This window comes from Mobula birostris, unplaced genomic scaffold, assembly GCF_030028105.1.
Source record: "Mobula birostris isolate sMobBir1 unplaced genomic scaffold, sMobBir1.hap1 scaffold_296, whole genome shotgun sequence".
In the NCBI taxonomy this organism is placed as follows: Eukaryota; Metazoa; Chordata; class Chondrichthyes; order Myliobatiformes; family Myliobatidae; genus Mobula; species Mobula birostris.
In genome coordinates this window covers 380,163-402,030 of record NW_027276019.1, presented here as the reverse complement: position 1 = coordinate 402,030, position 21,868 = coordinate 380,163, and the positions used below count along the sequence as shown (strand labels likewise).

At 44.2% G+C, this 21,868-nt stretch overlaps 1 protein-coding gene across 1 annotated transcript in view; it reads right to left on the bottom strand.

The window, feature by feature from the left end:
• Positions 1 to 21,868, bottom strand: part of kif15 (kinesin family member 15) — a 186,375-nt gene that overhangs the window by 46,767 nt on the left and 117,740 nt on the right. Inside the window, exons 25-26 of the mRNA XM_072250391.1 lie at positions 16,801 to 16,905; positions 6,499 to 6,621 (exon numbers count right to left, since the gene is read on the bottom strand). Of these exons, the coding sequence (XP_072106492.1) occupies positions 6,499 to 6,621; positions 16,801 to 16,905 (228 nt within the window). The remainder of the gene's footprint in view (positions 1 to 6,498; positions 6,622 to 16,800; positions 16,906 to 21,868) is intronic.

The window sequence follows — 21,868 nt, the reverse complement described above, 5'->3', positions numbered from 1 at the left end:
CCCAAGATGGAGCCGACTAAATTTACAACCCTCTGCAGCTTCTATCGGTCAGTCATGTACAGTACCACCGCCCCCACCCCAACCAGACAGTGATGCAGCCTGTCAGCTGCTCTCTACGGTACATCTACAAAAGTATTTCAGTGTATTTGTTGTCACACAAAATCTCTTCAAACTCCAAATGAAGTATAGACACTGTCTTGCCTTCTTTATAACTGCATTGATATGTTGGGACTAGGTTAGATTCTCAGAGATCTTGACACCCAGGAACTTGAAACTGCTCACTCTCTCCACTTCTGATCCCTCTATGAGGATTGGTATGTGTTCCTTCATCTTACCCTTCCTGAAGTCCACAATCAGCTCTTTCGCCTTACTGACGTTGAGTGCCAGGTTGTTGCTGTGACACTAGTTAGCATATCTCACTCCTGTACGCCCTCTCGTCTCCATCTGAGATTCTACCAACAATAGTAGTATCATCAGCAAATTTATAGATGGTATTTGAGCTATACCTAGCCACACAGTCATGGGTAGAGTCAGGTGTAGTCCATCTGGTCCAGGTGATTTCTCAACCTACAGACCTTTCAATTTCCAAGCACCTTCTCGCTAGTAATGGTAACTTCATTACTTCTGTCCCCAACACTCTTGAATTTCCAGCCAACTGTCAGTGTCTTCCAGTGAAGACTTATGGAAAATATTTTGTCAGTTCGTCTGCCATTTCCTTGTCCAGCATTAAGTTCAAGTGGTCCGATATCTACTCTCATCTGTCTTTTACACTTTATGTACCTGAAAACACTTTTGGTATAGTCTGATACTGTTGGCAACCTTACCTTATCTTTTTGCTCCTTAAGGGTTTTTATGTTTTTTAAATATAAACTTCCCAATCCTCTAACTTACCCCCTAATTTTTGCTTTATTATATGCCATCTCTTTTGATTTTATGTTGGCTTTGACTTCCCTCATCAGCCATAGTTGCGTCATCCTGCCTTTAGGATACTACTACTTTTTTGGGATGCACCTATCCTGAGTCTTCTGAATTGCTCCTCGAAACTCCAGCATCACATGTTCCACCTTATCTTAAATTAACTGCTTCACTAAACACTAAAATTAATATCTATTGTTTTCCTTGTCAGATATTTGACATTCACCAGCATATCACCAACACGATTGAATGGCGGAGCAGACCTGTTGAGCCAAATGGCTTAATTCTGCTCCTATGACTTATGGTTCAAGTCCTCAAATCAATCCTCAGAAAGCCACAAGGGGAGTTGGCAGTCAGTGATGATGTACACACCATGTCTGCAGCAATCATGATCCCAAATTAAACTTATCTGCTTCCACAGCAGTCCATTCCTTATCTGCTCATCTATGTGTTTGAAATGTCTCAAGCATTGCTATCGTACATACTTCCACCACCTTATCTTGCAGTACTTCTCAGGCACGTACAACTTTTTAAAATTTTCCCCATTCACATTAAACTTATGACCTTGGGTTTTCAATACAACTATCCTGGGAATAGACTCTGGCTGCCTATCCCATTATCCCATTTATAACTCTCCATTTTATCCATTTCCATCAGGTCATCCTTCAGCCTCCAATACAAATTATTCAATCTCTCCTTAAAGCTAATAGTGGACTGACCCCCCCCCCCCCACCCCAGTTTACAGTATTTACTGTTTCCTTCTTTATATCTGCTTAGTTAGAACAGCACAGATGTCACACAGGATAATTAAATGCTCCTTTGCAGGATGTGGGAAGGCAGGGAGATCTCCAGCGTCCTTGATGACTACAACTCCCGTGTGTTAAGGGTGAAAAGATGATAAGCTTAAAAGACCTAGAGGGTTGTGAAAGTGTGGAACATGCTGCCAGCGCAGGGGGTGTTTGGGAGTTTGTTTTCAATGAGAAGTTTGTAGATGGTAGGAGAATGGAGGGCAAAGGTCCCAGTGCAGGTCAATGGGAGTAGGAGGTTTAAATGGTTCAGCACAGTCTCGATGGGGTGAAGAGCCTGGGTTTGTGTTGTACTTTTCTACGACTATGTCTTAACACCATTTGATAAATAAATTAATGTAATTAATAGGATGTTTTACAATCAATAAAGCATACAGAGCCTATTTCAAAAGGTGAGAAAAGAGTAAATGTAAAGTCTTCACTGATTGCACAGCTGTAGAACCTCCAAAAGAAAGTCTCTGACCACAAATCTAATGCTATTGCTTGATGCAAAGATCGTGTATCTGCTCCATGGCCTTCATCATGAAACAGTATAGAACCTTATCATCCCCATTAATACAGCAGGAAAATCAGCAGGACTCAGCCCCTTATATATACTTTAACTCAGTGGTCCCCAACCACCGGGCCCGCAAAGCATGTGCTACTGGGCCGCGAGGAAACTATATGATTTGGCGATATGGGTCAGCTGCACCTCTCCTCAGTCCCTGTCACGTCCACTGTTGAGCTTGAACGTACGCGAGGTCATTACCCACGCCGGAGGTCATCAGTTGGTATGAGTAAAAAACAAACGTCGCTTGAGAGTTTCTTTGGAAGAGGTGGAAGAGGACATAAAAGGCCTAACGATGATAATAACGCAGAGACAGCTGAGGCTGAGACTGCAAAAAACAGAAAGCTTCCTTCAACAGAAAATACAACGGGTCGTATGTAAAATATGGCTTTATTGCGACCGGTGACTCGCACGCTTCAAGCCTCCTGTGTGTGATATGCGGAGACAAGCTGTCTAATGAAGCAATGAGCCCTCAAATCCGCTTCGGAACCTTGTCCAAGCACCCTGCACTTAAAGTCAAACCCGTTGAGTTTTTTGAGTGGAAAAAACGTGAGCAAGCGGGACAGAAGCAAGTGCTGAGAGCCACCACCTCCACAAATGTTGCTGCTCTGAGAGCGCCGTACTTAGTGGCTAGCCTTATTGCGAAGGCTAAGAAGTCTTTCACTGTTGGTGAAGAATTGATTCTGCCTGCTGCCAAGGACATGTGCTGTGAACTGTTGGGAGAAGCTGCAGCTAACAAGATGGCACAGGTTTCTCTTCCAGCTACCACAGTTTCAAGGAGAATCGATGACATAGCGGAGGACATCGAAGCACAGCTGTTGAAACGGCTTAACGAGTCACCATGCTATGCTATCCAGGTCGATGAGTCTACCGATGTCAACAACAAGGCAATACTGCTGGTTTATGTGCGATATGTATTTCAAGACGAAGTGCACGAGGATATGTTGTGTGCACTGCCGCTGCCAACTAACACAACTGGGGCAGAACTATTCAAGTCTTTGAATGACTACATGTCAGGCAACCTGGACTGGTCATTCTGTGTTGGAATATGCACAGGCAGGGCTGCAGCTATGACTGGATGGCTGTCTGGTTTTACTACCCGAGTCAAAGAGGTTGCTCCTGAATGCCAGTCTGCACACTGTGTCATACACAGGGAAATGCTGGCTAGCCGAAAAATGTCACCTGATCTTAACAGCATATTGAGTGACGTTGTTGAAGTTATTAATCACATCAAAGCAAAAGCCCTTAACTCACATCTGTTTGAGCAGCTTTGCAAGGAAATGGATGCAGAGCACAAACGCCTTCTCTTACACACTGAAGTCAGGTGGCTACCAAGGGGGAGAGCCCTGGCCAGGGTTTTGAGTTAAGTGAGCAGCTACAGAGATTTCTTTCAGGAAAAAAGTCACCACTGGCAGCACACTTCAGTGACGAGGAGTGGATAGCAAAACTCGCTTATCTGTGTGACATCTCCAACCTGCTCAATGAATTCAATTTGTCACTTCAGGGGAGAATGACAACTGTCTTCAAGTTGGCAGATAAAGTGTTTACTTTCAAAGCCAAATTGGAAATCTGGGGACGGCGAGTGGACAGGGGTATATCTGACATGTTCCCAACATTAGCTGGGATTTTGGGAGAGACTGAGGCTGCACTGTCTTTCTCACAGCTGGTGCGCAATCACCTAACTTCACTGTCAACAGAATTTGAGCGTTACTTCACAACCGCAAATGACCCAAGACATGCAAAGGAATGGGTCCGTGACCCATTTGTGAATGTCCCCGGTGAATCATCCATGTCAGTGCGGGAAGAAGATCAACTCCTCGAGCTTGCAAATGACAGTGGGCTGAAAAGTGTGTTTGACATAACATCTCTGTCGGTATTCCAGATCAAAGTCAAGGCTGAATATCCTGAGATAGCCACGAAAGCACTGAAAACGTTGCTTCCAGTTCCAACATCATATCTTTGCAAAGCAGGATTTTCTGCAATGAATGCAACGAAAACTAAATTGTGGAATAGACTGGACATAAGGAACCCCCTTCGAGTATCGCTGTCTCCCATCACCCCTCGATGGGACCGTCTTGTTGCAGGGAAACAAGCCCAGGGCTCCCACTGATTCAGCGATATTGGTGTGTTGAAATGATTTTATATGTTCATACGAGGAAAATATGTGCTGTGTGTCCGACAGAGTGATCAGCAGCACCGGGGCTCCACAGGGGACTGTCTTGTCTCCCTTTCTCTTCACCATTTACACCTCGGACTTCAACTACTGCACAGAGTCTTGTCATCTTCAGAAGTTTTCTGATGACTCTGCCATAGTTGGATACATCAGCAAGGGAGATGAGGCTGAGTACAGGGCTACGGTAGGAAGCTTTGTCACATGGTGTGAGCAGAATTATCTGCAGTTTAACGTGAAAAAGACTAAGGAGCTGGTGGTAGACCTGAGGAGAGCTAAGGTACCGGTGACCCCTGTTTCCATCCAGGCGGTCAGTGTGGACATGGTGGAGGATTACAAATAGCTGGGGATACAAATTGACAATAAACGGGACTGGTCAAAGAACACTGAGGCTGTCTACAAGAAGGGTCAGAGCCGTCTCTATTTCCTGAGGAGACTGAGGTCCTTTAACATCTGCCGGACGATGCTGAGGATGTTCTACGAGTCTGTGGTGGCCAGTGCTATCATGTTTGCTGTTGTGTGCTGGGGCAGCAGGCTGAGGGTGGCAGACACCAACAGAATCAACAAACTCATTCGTAAGGCCAGCGATGTTGTGGGGATGGAGCTGGACTCTCTCACGGTGGCATCTGAAAAGAGGATGCTGTCTAAGTTGTATGCCATCTTGGTCAATGTCTCCCATCCACTACATAATGTACTGGGTGGGCACAGGAGTACATTCAGCCAGAGATTCATTCCACTGAGATGCAGCACTGAGCGTCATAGGAAGTCATTCCTGCCTGTGGCCATCAAACTTTACAACTCCTCCCTTGGAGGGTCAGACATCCTGAGCCAATAGGCTGGTCCTGGACTTATTTTATAATTTACTGGCATAATTTACATATTACTATTTAACTATTTATGGTTCTATTACTATTTATTATTTATGAAGCAACTGTAATGAAAACCAATTTCCCTCGGGATTAATAAAGTATGACTATGACTATATTAAATTTGTTAGATAAACCCTTTTAGAAATGAAATTGAGTGTATTATAAGTGACTTATAGTTTCACCTGTATTCCGGTCGCGATTAACACCCCCTCCCTCCCCTCCCCCCACCCTGATCGGCCAGTCCGCAAGAATATTGTCAATATTAAACCGGTCCGCAGTGTAAAAGGGGACCCCTGCTTTAACTCAATTTGCCCTTCAACTCAATTTTCAACCCATTTCATCAAAACCAGCCATATTTTACAGGCTTAAAAAAATATACAAAATCTTTTCCTAGGAAAGGAGATCAGTATGCCCTCGAGTTTCACTTTACAGGTGATGCTCATGTGGGGGGATGGGAGAAAGAAATGGAGATTGCACTTTTAAAAAGGTTGTCCATACTTACAACTTAGTGTAACTTGTCATCAGCATATATGTCAAGACAAGTTGGGACAAAGAGTTTTTACTCTTACCCCCAAACATATGTGCGTGCTTACACACACACAAAATCAGAGTGAATTTTATCCTGCATCTGAAGTTTTTGGGTGATGATTAGTGAATTCTGTTAGGGCTAATTTCCATTACTGTAATGGCCAAAATGCAGTATTAACTGCAAATTTTTCCTTGTATCACTCAGATATCACAACAGTCTCTATTACCTCAATCAAGTAATAAAATGAAGGTTACAAGGCTGATTGATTTTAAGTAACTTGAGAAACAACAAATAGTTGAAGCTAAGACATGCACTTTGAAAAGTACTTTTTAAAAAAAATGAAATTCACATTTTCATATGGAAAATGCCAAATGAAATCTTGAAACAAATAATTAGAGCAATCGACCAATATGTGCAACAGCAGAATTTAATAATCAAGGTACCCGAAGACTGAAACATAGAAAGTGCTCATGCATATTGGAGTCTGGGAACTCAAGTAGCTTTATAAAAATGTCAGTAGTTCACCAAGCTAAAGCAGAAGCACTTTCTTCAAAAAGTTAATATTAAGCTCATGGTAAAAAGAGTCATCATAAATGTTCAGCCCTCAGTGTGCATTTCAATGATATGAAGTTAAATCTTAAAGGGTAGAATCTAACATTTACCTCAACTTTACAGGAATTTTTCATTCTTTCCACGGTCTCTCTCATTTCCTTAATTTCTTGCTCCTTTTTTTCAATTATGGTGTTATGTTCCTCCTTAGCAGCCACAGCAGCACTGTACTTCAACTGAAAGAACAGTAGCAAAGTTACTTATATACACACACTAATGTGCCACGATAGTCATACCATACTTAGCTGAGATAAAGTTCTCAGCTTCAAAGTGAGGAGATTAAAATAGTGCCAGAGAAGAAGTGGGGAGAGGTAGGGGAAGATTTCTTGACTGTACATGTGGTTATGAATTGAACTCACTGCCATGATAGTAGTTGAAACAATCAACTTTTCAAACAAAATCAGATAGGGAATTAATTTGCAAAGAATGGGATGAGCAAGAAAGTGTACAAATATAGTTCTTCAAGGAGCAGACAGCCTTAATTAGCCAAATGACATCCTTCTGTGCTGAAAAGATTCAATAATTTCAAAAGTACATCAGAATACAATGTCCAGAAATAAAAGGATTCTACTGTTCAGTAGACACATTAAACACAAGCACTTTTGAGTTAACGCTTGTCTAATAAAATGAAGCAGAAATATATTTAATTTGCTTTCTTACTATAATTCTTTGGGCAGTGAATATGGACAATTGAGTAATTGGTGGGAATAAATTTATGTAACTTTGTATGAGGGGTGGACAGTAAAAGTTAACCTTACAGGATGGTGATACGATGCAACCAGAAAGTGATCCAGAGTGTCGGAACACATAGTGGAGAAAAGAAGGTTGAGCATGGTGTGACTAATGATCTGAGCTGTGTATATTCAATGCAAGTATTTAGAAACATAGAAAATAGGTGCAGGAGTAGGCCATTCAGCCCTTCGAGCCTGCACCGCCATTCAGTATGATCATGGCTGATCATCCAACTCAGAACCCTGCACCAGCCTTCCCTCCTTACCCCCGATCCCTTTAGCCACAAGGGCCATATCTAACTCCCTCTTAAATATAGCCAATGAACTGGCCTCAACTGCTTCCTGTGGCAGAGAATTCCACAGATTCACCACTCTCTGTGTGAAGAAGCTTTTCCTAATCTCGGTCCTAAAAGGCTTCCCCTTTATCCTCAAACTGTGACCCCTCGTTCTGGACTTCCCCAACATCGGGAACAATCTTCCTGCATCTAGCCTGTCCAATCCCTTTAGGATTTTATACGTTTCAATCAGATCCCCCCTCAATCTTCTAAATTCCAACGAGTATAAGCCTAGTTCATCCAATCTTTCATCATATGAAAGTCCTGCCATCCCAGAAATCAATCTGGTGAACCTTCTTTGTACTCCCTCTATGGCAAGGATGTCTTTCCTCAGATTAGAGGACCAAAACTGCACACAATACTCCAGGTGTGGTCTCACCAAGGCCTTGTACAACTGCAGTAGTACCTCCCTGCTCCTGTACTCAAATCCTCTTGCTATAAATGCCAGCATACCATTCGCCTTTTTCACCGCCTGCTGTATCTGCATGCCCACTTTCAACGACTGGGGTATAATGACACCCAGGTCTCGTTGCACCTCCCTTTTTCCTAATCGGCCACCATTCAGATAATAATCTGTTTTCCTGTTTTTGCCACCAAAGTGGATAACTTCACATTTATCCACATTAAATTGCATCTGCCATGAATTTGCCCACTCACCCAACCTATCCAAGTCACCCTGCATCCTCCTCACAGCTGACACTGCCGCGCAGCTTCGTGTCATCCGCAAACTCGGAGATGCTGCATTTAATTCCCTCATCCAAGTCATTAATATATATTGTAAACAACTGGGGTCCCAGCACTGAGCCTTGCGGTACCCCACTAGTCACTGCCTTCCATTCTGAAAGGAATGGCAGGTAGTGCCATTCCCACTCTTTGCTTCCTGTCTGCTAACCAATTCTCTATCCACATCAATACCTTACCCACAATACCGTGTGCTTTAAGTTTACATAGGAAAGGCAAATGAGCTCAGGGCATGGATCAACATCTGGAATTATGATATTGCAGCCATAAAGAAAAAAAATGGAAACCTTGGATGAATTATGAGGTCAAGTCCCTTTTGAAGGCTAGAGCTGCGGCTTTTAGGTCCGGGGATACCAGTCGCTACACAGAATCCAGGCGTGAACTCCGGAAAGCCACTAAGGGCGCCAAGAGGCAATATCGAGCCAAGTTGGAAGCCCAGGCTAACCAGAGGGATGCCGGTAGACTATGGCAGGGTCTAAATGAGATCACTGGGCACAAAGAAAAGGCTGGGAATATCAATAACTGTGGCGCTTCTCTTCCTGACGAACTTAACGTATTCTATGCAAGATTCGAACAGAAGAGGAGCGTCCTGCTCCCCCCGGATGAACTGGACCTGGTGGCATCGAGATTCATCATCACCGAGGAGGACGTTAGAAGGGCCTTCCTAAGGTAAATCCAAGGAAGGCGACGGGCCCAGATGGCGTCCCAGGATGGGTTCTCTGGGTCTGTGCAAGGGAGCGAGCTGGAGTGTTTGCTGACATCTTCAACTGCTCCTTGCTTCAGTCTAAGATCCCCTTGTGTTTTAAGAAGGCAACGATAATCCCAGTGCCGAAGAAGATCAAGGTGGCATGCCTTGAATGACTATCGACCTGTGGCTCTGACATCAATTGCTATGAAGTGCTTCAAGAGATTGGTTATGGCACACATCAACCACAGCCTACCGGTCAACCTCGACGCTTTGCAATTTGCCTACTGGAGCAATAGGTCAATGGCAGATGCCATCTCTCTGGCCCTACATTCCTCCTTAGAACACCTGGAGAATAAAGACACATACAGAAGGCTCCTTTTCATTGACTACAGCTCTGCCTTTAATACTATGATTCCAAATAAACTGATTCCTAAGCTCCGGAACCTGGGCCTTTGCACTCAGATCTGCAGCTGGATCATCAACTTCCTCACAGACAGGACCCAGGCTGTAAGAATAGGGGACAAGCTCTCCTCTACAATCACTCTGAGCACCGATGCCCCACAAGACTGTGTACTCAGCCCCCTGCTGTACTCACTGTACACCCATGATTGTGTAGCCAAGTTTCCATCAAACTCAATATATAAGTTTGCCGATGACACAACAATTGTAGGCCGTATCTCAGGTAATGATGAGTTTGAGTACAGAGAGGAAATTAAGAACCTGGTGGCATGGTGCGAAGACAATAACCTATCCCTCAACGTCAGCAAGACGAAGGAATTGGCTGTTGACTTCAGAAGGAGTAGCTGACCGCACGACCCAACTTACATTGGTGGTGCGCAAGTGGAACAGGTCAAAAGCTTTTAAGTTCCTTGGGGTCAATATCACAAATGACCTGACTTGGTCCAACCAAGCAGAGTTCACTGCCAAGGCCCACCAGCACCTTTACTTCCTGAGAAAACTAAAGAAATTTGGCCTGTGCCCTAAAACCCTCACTAATTTTTATGGATGCACCGTAGAAAGCATTCTTCTAGGGTGCATCACGACCTGGTATGGAAGTTGTCCTGTCCAAGACTGAAAGAAGCTGCAGAAAATTGTGAACACGGCGCAGCACATCACACAAACCAATCTTCCATCTGTGGACTCACTTTACACCGCACGCTGGCGGAGCAGTGCTGCCAGGATAATCAAGGACACGACCCACCCAGCCAACAGACTTTTTGTCCCTCTTCCCTCCGGGAGAAGGTTCAGGAGCTTGAAGACTCATATGGCCAGATTTGGGAACAGTTTCTTTCCAACTGTGATAAGACTGCTGAACGGATCCTGACCCGGATCTGGGCCATACCCTCCAAATATCCAGAGCTGCCTCTCGGTTTTTTTGCAATACCTTACTTTCCATTTTTCTATTTATGATTTATAACTTAACTTTTTAATATTTACTAATTTTTACTATTTTAAATACTTTTAATATTTAATATTTGTAATCCAGGGAGTGGGAAGCGCAGAATCAAATATCGCTGTGATGATTGTACGTTCTAGTATCAATTGTTTGGCGACAATAAAGTATAAAGTATAAGTATTCGAGAGACTTGGTTGCAGGAAGGAATGGACTTGCAGCTCAACATTTTGGGGTTCTATTGTTTTAGACATGAGAATGGGAAGGATTAAAGGGGGGGTGACATTACTAGTCAGGGAAAATGTCACAGCACTGCTCTGTCAGGACAGACTGGAGAATTTGCCTAGTGAGGTGTTACAACTCAGTTGCACCCATAAGAAAGGCATGATAATGTTAATGGGGCTATATTACAGACCACCCAACAGTCAGAGGGATTTAGAGGAACAAATGGGACAGAGTTTTTCAAATGTGTTCAGGAATGTTTTCTTAGTACATAGAAGTCCCAATGAGAGAGGATATGATGCTTGATCTGCTATTAAGGAATGAGATTGAGCAGGTGATAGAAGTTTGTGTCAGTGAACACTTCGCATCCAGTGATGACAATGCCTTTAGTTTCCTAAGTAAATATGAAAAAAAGATAGGTTTGGTCCATGGATTGAGATTCTAAATGGGAGAAAGACCAATTTTGATAGCATCAGAAAGGATCTCACAACTGTGGTTCGGGACAAGTACACAAAAGTGTACTTGGTAAGTGAGAGGTCTTCAAAAGTGAAATTTTGAGAGTACAAAGCTGTACCTGCTAGTCAGAATAAGAGGTAAAGGTAACAGCTATAAGGAACCTTTGTTTTCAAGGGATATTGAGGCTCTGGTTAAGAGGAGGAAAAAAAGGTGCATTGCAGGTATAGGCAGGTAGGTAGGAACAAATGAGGTGTTTAGGGAGTATAATAAATGCAAGAGAAGAAAGAAATCAGGACGGCTAAAATAAGGCATGAATTTGTGTTACAAGACAAGATGAAGGGAATCCCAAGGGATTGAACAGGAATTTTTTGAGCAAAAGGATTTCAAGAGACAAAATTAGTCCTCTGGATGATCACAATGGAAATTCATGCGTGGAGCCAGAAAGAGGTGGGGAAGATCATAAGTGCACTTTTTGCATCTGTATTTACTCAGGAGACAGAGTCTAGAGAAGTAAGGCAAAACAGCATCAACTTTATGGACTATACGGATTACAGAGGAAATGGTGTTTGCTGTATTGAAGGAAATTACAGCGGACAGATCCCCAGGGCATGATAAGGTGTTGGCTCAGACTCTGCGGAAGGCACGTGCAAAAATTGTCAGGACCCTAGCAGAGATATTTAAGAAATCCTTATAGACAAGAAAAGTACCAGATGATTGGAGTAATGTTGTTTGCTGTTCAAGACTCTAAAAATAAACCAGGAAATTATTGGCTTGTGAGCCTGACTTCAGTAGCAGGAAAGTTATGGGAAGGTATTCTAAGGGACTGGATACATGAGCATTTGGATAGACAGACTGATCAGGGATAATCAGCATGGCTTCCTGCATGATAGGTCAAGGAAGTTACCAAGAAAGTCGATGAAGGGAAGACAATGGATGCTGTCTATATAAACTTTAGAACATAGAATATAGAATAGTACAGCACAGTACAGGCCCTTCGGCCCACGATGTTGTGCCAAACCTCAAACCCTGCCTTCCACATAACCCCCCACCTTAAATTTCTCCATATACCTGTCTAGTAGTCTCTTAAACTTCACTAGTGTATCTGCCTCCACCACTGACTGAGGCAGTGCATTCCACGCATCAACCACTCTCTGAGTAAAAAACCTTCCTCTAATATCCCCCTTGAACTTCCCACCCCTTACCTTAAAGGTATGTCCTCTTGTATTGAGCAGTGGTGCCCTGGGGAAGAGGCGCTGGCTATCCACTCCATCTATTTCTCTTAATATCTTGTATACCTCTATCATGTCTCCTCTCATCCTCCTTCTCTCCGAAGAGTAAAGCCCTAGCTCCCTTAATCTCTGATCATAATCCATACTCTCTAAACCAGGCAGCATCCTGGTAAATCTCCTGTACCCTTTCCAATGCTTCCACATCCTTCCTATAGTGAGGTGACCAGAACTGGACACAGTACTCCAAGTGTGGCCTAACCAGAGTTAGTAAGGTCCCACTTGGGAGGTTGGTCAAAAAGGTTTAGTTACTCAGCATTCATAGAAACATAGAAAATAGGTGCAGGAGTAGGCCATTCGGCCCTTCGAGCCTGCACCGCCATTTATTATGATCATGGCTGATCATCCAACTCAGAACACCGTCCCAGCCTTCCCTGATGAGGTAGTACATTGGATTAGAATTGGCATCTCCCACAAAGCCAGAGAGTGGTAGTAAATGATTGCCCCTCTGACTGGAGGCCTGTGACTAGTGGTATGCAGCAGGGGTCAGTGCAGGGCCTGTTGTTTTTGTCATCTACAGTATATCAATAATCTGGATGATAATGTGGTTAACAGGATCAGGAAATTTGTGAATGTCACCAAGATTGAGGGTGTAGTGGACAGCAAGGAAGACTTGCAGCGAGATCTAGACCAGCTGAAAAAACGGACTAAAAAATGGCAGATGCAAGTTAATGCACACAAGTGTGAGGTGTTGCACTTTGGTAGGACCAACCAGGGTAGGCCTTACACAGTGAACACTTGGGGACTGAGGAGTGTGGTAGAACAAAGAGATCTGGGAAGACAGATCCATAATTTATTGAAAATGGCATCATCGATTGGTAGGGTTATAAAGAAAGCTTTTGACACATTGGTTCATAAATCAAAGAATTGAGTACAGGAAATGGGATGTTATTTTGAATAGGTTACCTTGTTATTCGTTGGAACTTGGAAGACTGAGGAGATTTGATAGAGGTATACAAAATTATGAAGGCTATAGATGGGGCAAGTTCAAGCAGGCTCTTTCTCCTAAGATTATGTGGGACTACACTAGAGGTCATGAGTTAAAGGTGAAAGGTGAGAAGTTTTATGGGGAACATGAGGGGAAACTTCTTCACTCAGAGGGTCATGACAGTACAGAATGAGCCACCAGCATAAGCAGTGCATGCAATCTTGATTTCAACATTTGAGGGAAGTTTGGATAGGTACATGGGTGTAGTGGTATGGAGGGGTATGGTCCTGATGCAGGCAGTTTAAATGGTTTGGTACAGACTATATAAGACCATAAGATATAGGAGCAGAGTAGGCCATTTGGCCCATTGAGTCTGCTCCGCCATTCAATCATGGGTTGATCTAATTCTTCCAGCCATCCCCACTCCCCTGCTTTCTCCCCATACTCTTTGATGCCCTGGCTAATCAAGAACCTATCTATCCCTGCCTGAAATGCACCCAACAGCTCGTGGCAACAAATTCCACAAATTTATCACCCTCTGACTAAAGTAATTTCTCCACATCTCAGTTCTAAATGGACATCCTTCAATCCTAAAGTCATGCCCTCTTGTCTTAGACTCCCCTATCATGGGAAATAACTTTGCCATATCTAATCTGCAGACCTTTTAACATTCAGAATGTTTCAATGAGATCCCCCCTCATTCTCCTGAACTCCAAGGAATACAGCCCAAGAGCTGCCAGATGTTCCTCACACAGTAATGCTTTCATTCATGGAATCATGCTCGTCAATCTTCTCTGAACTCTCTCCAATATTAGTATATACTTCCTAAAATAAGGAGCCCAAAACTGCACACAATACTCCAAGTGTGGTCTCACGAGTGCCTTATAGAGCCTCAACATCACATCCCTGCTCTTATATTCTATACCTCTAGAAATTGTTACGTACCCCGTAACTGGGTTGCCAAACCAGCAGAAATGGATCACTCAGTTGGAGTCTGGATTACTAGAACTAAGAAAGTTTTATTAAAGGAACAAGCAACACAGTCATCGAAAGGATAATAAATGCAACAGTTCAGCAATGATAAACACACGTGCACAGAATTAAGATAACAGGATCAATCAAGCTCTATCGTTGTCTAGGGGTAAATGACCAATTTCAAAATGACACAAAGTTCAGTCCAATTTAGTTCAGTTCGCAGTAATCGTTGCCATGGCGATGGACAATGTGGGGGGAGGGAGAGAGAGAACGAGAATGACTGATCATTCAGAAACGGCTTCCACTCACAGACCGGCGATATTGCTCACAAGCAGCTTTCGAGCGGGTCCTTTGTGATGTCACCTGAGGTCACCGACTGTGACCCCTCCTCCAGATGCAGTCGATCCTCTGCAGTGAACCCGGCACCCAAGCGAGGGTGGACACACACCGGGTTCCCGCTGATCGTACCTTTCCACCCTGTGCGTTTAAGGCCCGGTACTTCCCACCGACTCGTGACAGGCGCACCGCTTCCAGGGTCTCGTTACCTCAAGTGTCGTGTGTGTCCTGCCTTAGCGAACCTGTCCCTTTTTATCCCCCTGCTGGGGTATCACCTGTCCATCACTTCAAACAGTTCAGGGTTCAAAGGGGGAGCCGCTCTTGACAATACCCAGACTGATGGCTCCTTCATTAACACCTCCAAATGCTGGTTCATTGTTCCTTATCTCTCCCTCCCCTGAGGACAGGTGGCAGACCAACTGCTGATGCCACTGGTGTAAGCCCAGGCCAGCAAACATCTTAATTTGTGTGTATTCTCGTCACAAAATGAATGCCAACATTGCATTTGCCTTCTTCACAACTGACTCAACCTGGAGGTTAACCTTTAGGGTATCTTGCACAAGGACATTCAAGTCCCTTTGCATCACATTTCTGCATTTTGAATTCTCACCCCATCTAAATAATAGTCTGCCCATTTATTTCTTCCACCAAAGTGCATGACCATACACTTTCCAACATTGTATTTCATTTGCCCATTCCCCTAAACTATCCAAGTCTCTCTGCAGACTCTCTGTTTCCTCAACACTACCTGCTCCTCCACCTATCTTTGTACCATCGGCAAACTTAGGCAAAAATCCATTAATCCCATAGTCCAAATCGGGCCATTGTCCAAATCCCATAGTCCATATGGGCCAAAAAGCCTGTTTTTGTGTGTACTTTTCAATGGTTCTATGACCAACAATATTCTGCATTTTTAAACCAGCAATCAGACTAGTTTCACAGAAACCTTCTTCCCCAGTGACAGCAAGAGAAACCAAATTTACCAAATAAACTTTGCAACTCAAGGCTGATTTATACTTGTGTGTCAACTCGATGCTGTAACCTACGCAAGTGGCCTACGCGTGTTGTGAGCATTTATACTTGTGCGTTGGTGTGTCTGCGTCACTCTGCAATTCAGGCACGTCGTGCATGTGCACACACCTGCCCGCGCAGGGCTTCACTGTCATGGTAGTCTTTTCGGGGTAAACAAGTTTAAAACGAGCGTCTTTTTTCATAAAAGTGAAACGTGTCCTCCATAATTTCGGAGGTCTGTAAAGCTTTATGGAAAGCATTGCAGCCAGCGTTCCTTCCCTGCCCTTCAGTCGGCCAATGGGAAGCTATTGCAGCGTAGGAGGAAATGCGATGCTACCAGGCAGACCAATTACAGTTGTTGCGGTCTGTGTTGCTGCAACACCTAGTTACATTTTGGGAGAGGTGCACATCAGACTACGGTGTAGGGATCCGTGTAGGCTCTGCGTAGGGTCCGCGGCGACGCCGAACCTACGGCGTCGATTTGATACACAAGTATAAATCAGCCTTCATGAGTGATTGAACTCAAAATCTGAATTGTTTGCACAGTACTAAAATCAATCCCACTTAGAAAGGGAGTAGCAAAGATTCATTACATTTCAAATATCAAACGCCTACAAAAAAGATCGTCTTCTTAAGAGACATCAAGAGAGTATCTAATTGGAGATTGAAAGCAGCAAAAGATCAGTAAAAATAAGGCAAAGAGACAAGTCCACTGAAGTAAAGAAACCAAAATCATTATGAATGAAATTGGAATTTATCTGAATCCACATACTGGGTAGCGAACAGCAATCTGTTTTTAGTGACAAATGAAGATAGTAACTGGAAAGGGAACTGGATAAAATCAGCCATTGTGAAAGGACAAGGAAAAACAGAATATTTGGATTGAAAAGCTGACACAGATATAGATCCAGCAGGCTTTTTGGAATTGTAAACAACTACCATAAATTTCTCTCCATATCCCTTTCCAGGTTGGTGTTCAAATTAACAAAACCCAAATATGTAGCACGTGTGTGACATCTTTAATCCTCTTGTGGGGGAGCACTCACCTTCCCTATTCATTTCAATTATCGGAGAGCACAACCAAAACTAAGGTTCACAATCAATGTGCTGTGATAATAGCATCTTTATGATAAGTTGTTGAACATGAAGGCATTCTGTTAAAGTTGTTGAATGCCAGAAAAATTAAACTCCAGATTTACTGCCAAGGCAAAACAACCAACAGAATCAGCTATTGTCTGTACTATATTACTCACTTTGATGTCCTCCAGTTCTTGAGTCAAGGCAGAAACAGTTTCAGATTTCTGACTGCAAGTACTTCTCATTTCTTGAATTTGGTTGTTCAGGATCCTCATTACCTCCTAAAAATAGATGGATATAATTCCTCCATTTAAAATAGATCAATGGCCTTCAATTAGTAATTAGGCAATATTTTACAAGAGTTAATCAACTCAAAATCTATACGTTTCAGATCATTCACTAAATGAATGTTAATCTGCAAGTCAAAGCAGGCAATCAGAAGGAAAAATAGACGTGAAGCTATTAGCTTTTCTAAGATATGGGAACAGAATTAAGTCATTTGGCCCAACAAGTCTGCTCCGCCATTTCATCTTGGCTGATCCAATTTTCCTCTTAGCCCCAGTCTCCTGCCTTCCTCCCATCCATAACCCATCATGCCTTGACCAATCAATCAACATCTGCCTTGAACAGACATAAAGACCTGGTCTCCACTACAGCCAGTGGCAATGAATTCCATTGATTCACCACCCTCTGGCTAAAGAAATTCCACCTCATCTTCGTTCCAAAAGGACACCCCTCTATTCTGGGGCTGTGTCCTCAGGTCTTAGACTCTCCACAGCAAGAAACATCCTCTCCACATCCACTCTGTCAAGGCCTTTCACCCCTCATTCTTCTGAAATCAAGTGAATACAGGCTCAGAGCCATCAAACACTCTTCATATGACAAGCTTTTCAATCCTGGAATCATTTTTGTGAACCTCTTTTGAACCCTCTGCAGTTTCAGCACATCCTTTCGAAGATAAAGGGCCCAAAATTGCTCGCAATACTCCAAGTGAGGCCTCACCAGTGTTTTATAAAGTTTCAACATTACATCCTTGCTTTTATATTCTAGTCCTCTTGAAATGAATGGATTTGACTTCCTCACCACAGACTCAACCTTTAGGGAATCTTGCACAAGGACTCCCAAGTTCCTTTTTACCTCAGTTTTCCCTTTCATTTCTTCTATCAAAGTGCATAACCATACACTTCCTGACACCGTACTCCACCTGCCACTTCTTTGCCCATTCTCCTAATCTGTCTAACACACACAAAATGCTGGAGGAGCTCAGCAGGCCAGGCAGCATCCATGGTTAACAAGTACAGTCGACATTTCGAGCAGAAACCCTTCGGCAGGACTAGAGAAAAAAAAGCTGAAGTAGGTTTGAAGGTGGGGGGGAGGGGAGAGAGAAAGGCCAGGCGATAGGTGAAACTTGGAGAGGGAGGGATGAAGCAAAGAGCTAGGGAACTGATTGGCAAAAGAGACAGAAGGTCATGGAAGAAAGAAATTAAAAAAGTGTGTTGGGGAGGAGCATCAGAGGGAGGTGCTGGGCGGGCAAGCAGATGACATGAGAGGGACAAGGGGATGGAAAATGGTGAAGAGGTTGGGGGAGGGTGGAATTAAAAAGGGAGATCCTGCTTGTTCTGGTGGACGCAGTGTAGATGCTTGGCGAAGTCTCCCAATCTACATCGGGTCTCACCAATATACAAGGGGCCACACCAGGAGCACTGAACACAGTATATGATCCCAATAGACTCACAGCTGAAGTGTCGCCTCACCTGGAAGGACTGTTTGGGGCCCTGAATGGTAGTGAGGGAGGAGGTGTAGGGGCAGGTGTAGCACTTGTTCCCCTTGCAAGGGTAAGTGTCAGGAGGGAGATCAGTGGGGAAGGGAAAGAAGTGTTTAGTGGTGGGATCCAGTTGGAGGTGGCAGAAGTTTCGGAGAATTATGTGCTGAACACGGAGGTGAGGACAAGAGGAATCCTATCCATGGTAGTGTGGTGGGAGCATGGGGCAAGAGCAGACATGTGTGAAATGAAAGAGATGCAGCTGAGGGCAGCATTGATGGTGGAGGAAGGGAAGTCACTTTCTTTGAAAAAGAAGTACATCTTGTTCTAGAATGAAAAGCCTCGTCCTGAGAGCAGATACGGCAGAGGAATTGAGAGAAGGGGATGGCGTTTTTAAAAAGTAGCAGGGTAGGATGAGGTAAAGTCCAGGTAGCTGTGAGAGTCTGTTGGTTTATAATAGACATCAGTGGATAAGTTGTCCCCAGAGATAGAGACAGTGAGATCAAGAAAGGTAAGGGGAGTGTTGGAAATGGACTAGGTGAATTTGAGGGCAGGGTGGAAGGTGGAGGCAAAGTCGATCAAATCGATGAGTTCGGCACGGATGCAGGAAGCAGCACCAATGTAGTCATCGATGTAGCGTAGGAAAAGTGCAGGACGGTCATCAGTGTAGGCTTGGAACATAGACTGTTCCACATAGCCAACAAACAGGCAGGCATATCTGGGACCCATGCAAGTGCCCATGGCTACCCCTTTTGTTTGAAGGAAGTGGGAGGACCCAAATGAGAAATTATTTTGAGTGAGAGTAAGTTCTGCTAGGTGGAGGAGAGTGGTGGTGGAGGGGAACTGGTTGGGTCTGGTCTCCAGAAAGAAACAGAGAATTTTGAGGCCTTCCTGGTGGGGGATGGAGGTGTATAGGGACTGGACATCCATAGTGAAAGTAAGATGATGGAGGCCAGGGAACCTGAAATCCTTGAAAAGATCAAGAGTGTGTGGGGTGTCACAGATGTAGGTAGAAAGGGACTGAATCGCGGGGACGAAACAGAGTTGAGGTATGCAGATTTGAGTTCGGTGGGGCAGACACAAATTGTAACAATGGGTCTACCTGGACGAGTAGGTTTGTGGATTTTGGGTAGGGGGTAGAAACGGGAAGTGCAGGTTGTGAGAATTATGAGGTTGGTGGCAGAGAAAGAGTCAATAAGGTTGGTGATGGTATGGGAGACAATGGCCTGGGGTCCTGTTTGAGGGTAAGTAAGAGGAATCTGAGCGTTGGCACTCGGCCTCAGCAAGGTAGAGGTCAGTTTGCCAGACGGCTACAGCACCTCCCTTATCTGCAGGTTTGATGCAGGTGAGGATTAGTGCTGAGGGAGTGGAAAGCTGAGCATTCAGAAGGAGTGAGGTTGGAATAGGAGGGGAGTGTTAAAGTCTAGACAGTTAAGGTCTTGTCAGCAGATGGCAATGAAAGGGTCCAGAGCAGGCAGACCGGGGTGGGGTGTCCAGGCAGAGGAGGAAGGTTGAAGATGGGAGAAGGGGGTCATCAGTGCAGGGTAGGGAGTCCTTGCCAAAGTAATAGGCTTGGAGACAGAGGTGGCAGAGGAAGAGCTCAGCGTCACAGCGGGCACGGAACTCACTGAAGTGTGAGTGCAGGGGGACAAAAGTGAGGCTCTTACTGAGGACAGAATGTTCTGTCTCAGAGAGGGGAAAGTCGGAAGGAATGGTAAAAACCCATCATGGAGAGTCGGGATTGGAGGGGGGAAAGTGGACTGGTTGTGTCTGAGGAGAAGGGAGGTTTGGAGTGTTCAGGGATGATGGGGTGAGAGGAAGATGGAGTCTCCGAGGACCCAGGAACTGGCAGTGGGACCTGAGAGAGACAGGGTTGTGGAGTGGTGGTGGGGGAAGAAGAGATGGGAGTTCCAGCAGCAGCACATGAAGACCTGTCCTGGAGGTCAAGGCCGGAGTCGGAAGTTGCACAATCGGCACTTTGGCAATGTCCGAGGTCATTGGAACCTGCATTGATGGCAATGGAGTCTGGGTTTTGAGCCTGCTCTGGATTGTTCGAGCCATTGAGGTCAGCAGCAGGGATCGCGGTCTGGAGGCATCCATGCCTGCTGGCGCTGGGAGCCAGCAGGTTCTGTGGTCTGTAGACAGGCGATCTTCCGATCCTTGCAGAACATGAGAAAGTCAAAGAACCGGTGGTTGAAACGGTGGATCCAAGTAGAGGATAAAGAAGCGTACAGGTCTGTTACAGGCGGCAGAGAGAGAATCCCGGAGTTGTGGAAGCGACTGGCACTTCCTAATCTGTCCAAGTCCTTCTGTAGCCTCCCTATTTTTTTCAAAACTCCCTGGCACTTCCACCTATATTCACATTATCTGCAAACTTTGCAACAAAGCCATCAATTCCATCATTCAAATTATTGACATACAACATAAAAGAATCGGTCTTAACACAGACCCCTGTGGAACATCACTTGTCACCGCCAGCCTACTAGAAAGGGCTTCCTTTATTCCCGCTCTTTGCCTCGTGCCAATCAACTACTGTTTTATCCATGCTAGAGTCTTTCCTGTAGTCCTTCTTTTATCATATGCCTCCATACTCCAAGACCTCATCCTCAAAATTTGACTCCAGCATCTTCTGAACCACTAACATCAGACTAAATGGCCTATAAGTTCCTTTCTTCTGCCTCTCTCCTTTCTAGAGGAGTGGAATGACATTTGCAATTTTCCAGAATCTGATGATTCTTGAAAGATCATTACTAATGCCTCCACAATCTCTTCAGCCATTTCTTTCAGAATTTTGGGGTGCAGACCGTCTGTTCCAGGCAGCTTATCTACCTTCAGACCTTTCAGTTTCCCCAAGAACCTTTTTTCTAGCGGTGGTAACTTCACTCACTTCATGACCCCTGGAACTTCCACCATACTGCTAGCTCTTCTACAGTGAAGACTGATGCAAAAAACTGATTCAGTTTATCCATTTCGTTGTCCCCCATTTGTACCTCTCCTGCATAGTTTACCAGTGGCCCAATACCCACAGTCACTTCTCTTTTACACTTTATGTATCTGAAGAAACTTTTGGTATCCTCTTTAATATTATTGGCTAGCTTACTTTCTTATTCCATCTCTTAATGACTTTTTTTGGTAGCATTCTGTTGGTTTTTAAAAGCTTCCCAATCCACTAACTTCCCACTAATTTTTGCTCTATTATATACCCTCCCTTCAGCTTATATTTGTTTTGACTTCTCTTGTTAGCCATGGCTGCATTATCTTTCTTTTGGAATACTTCTTCTTTGAGATATACAGTTGCAAGAAAAGGTTTGTGAATCCTTTGCAATTACCTGGTTTTCTGCATTAATTATTTATAAAATGTGGCTTGATCCTCATCTAAGTCACACAAATAGACAAACATAAATCAGTTGAAACAAATAACACACAGACAACTGTACTTTTCATCAATACTGAGTACACTATTTCAGCAATCACAGTAATAG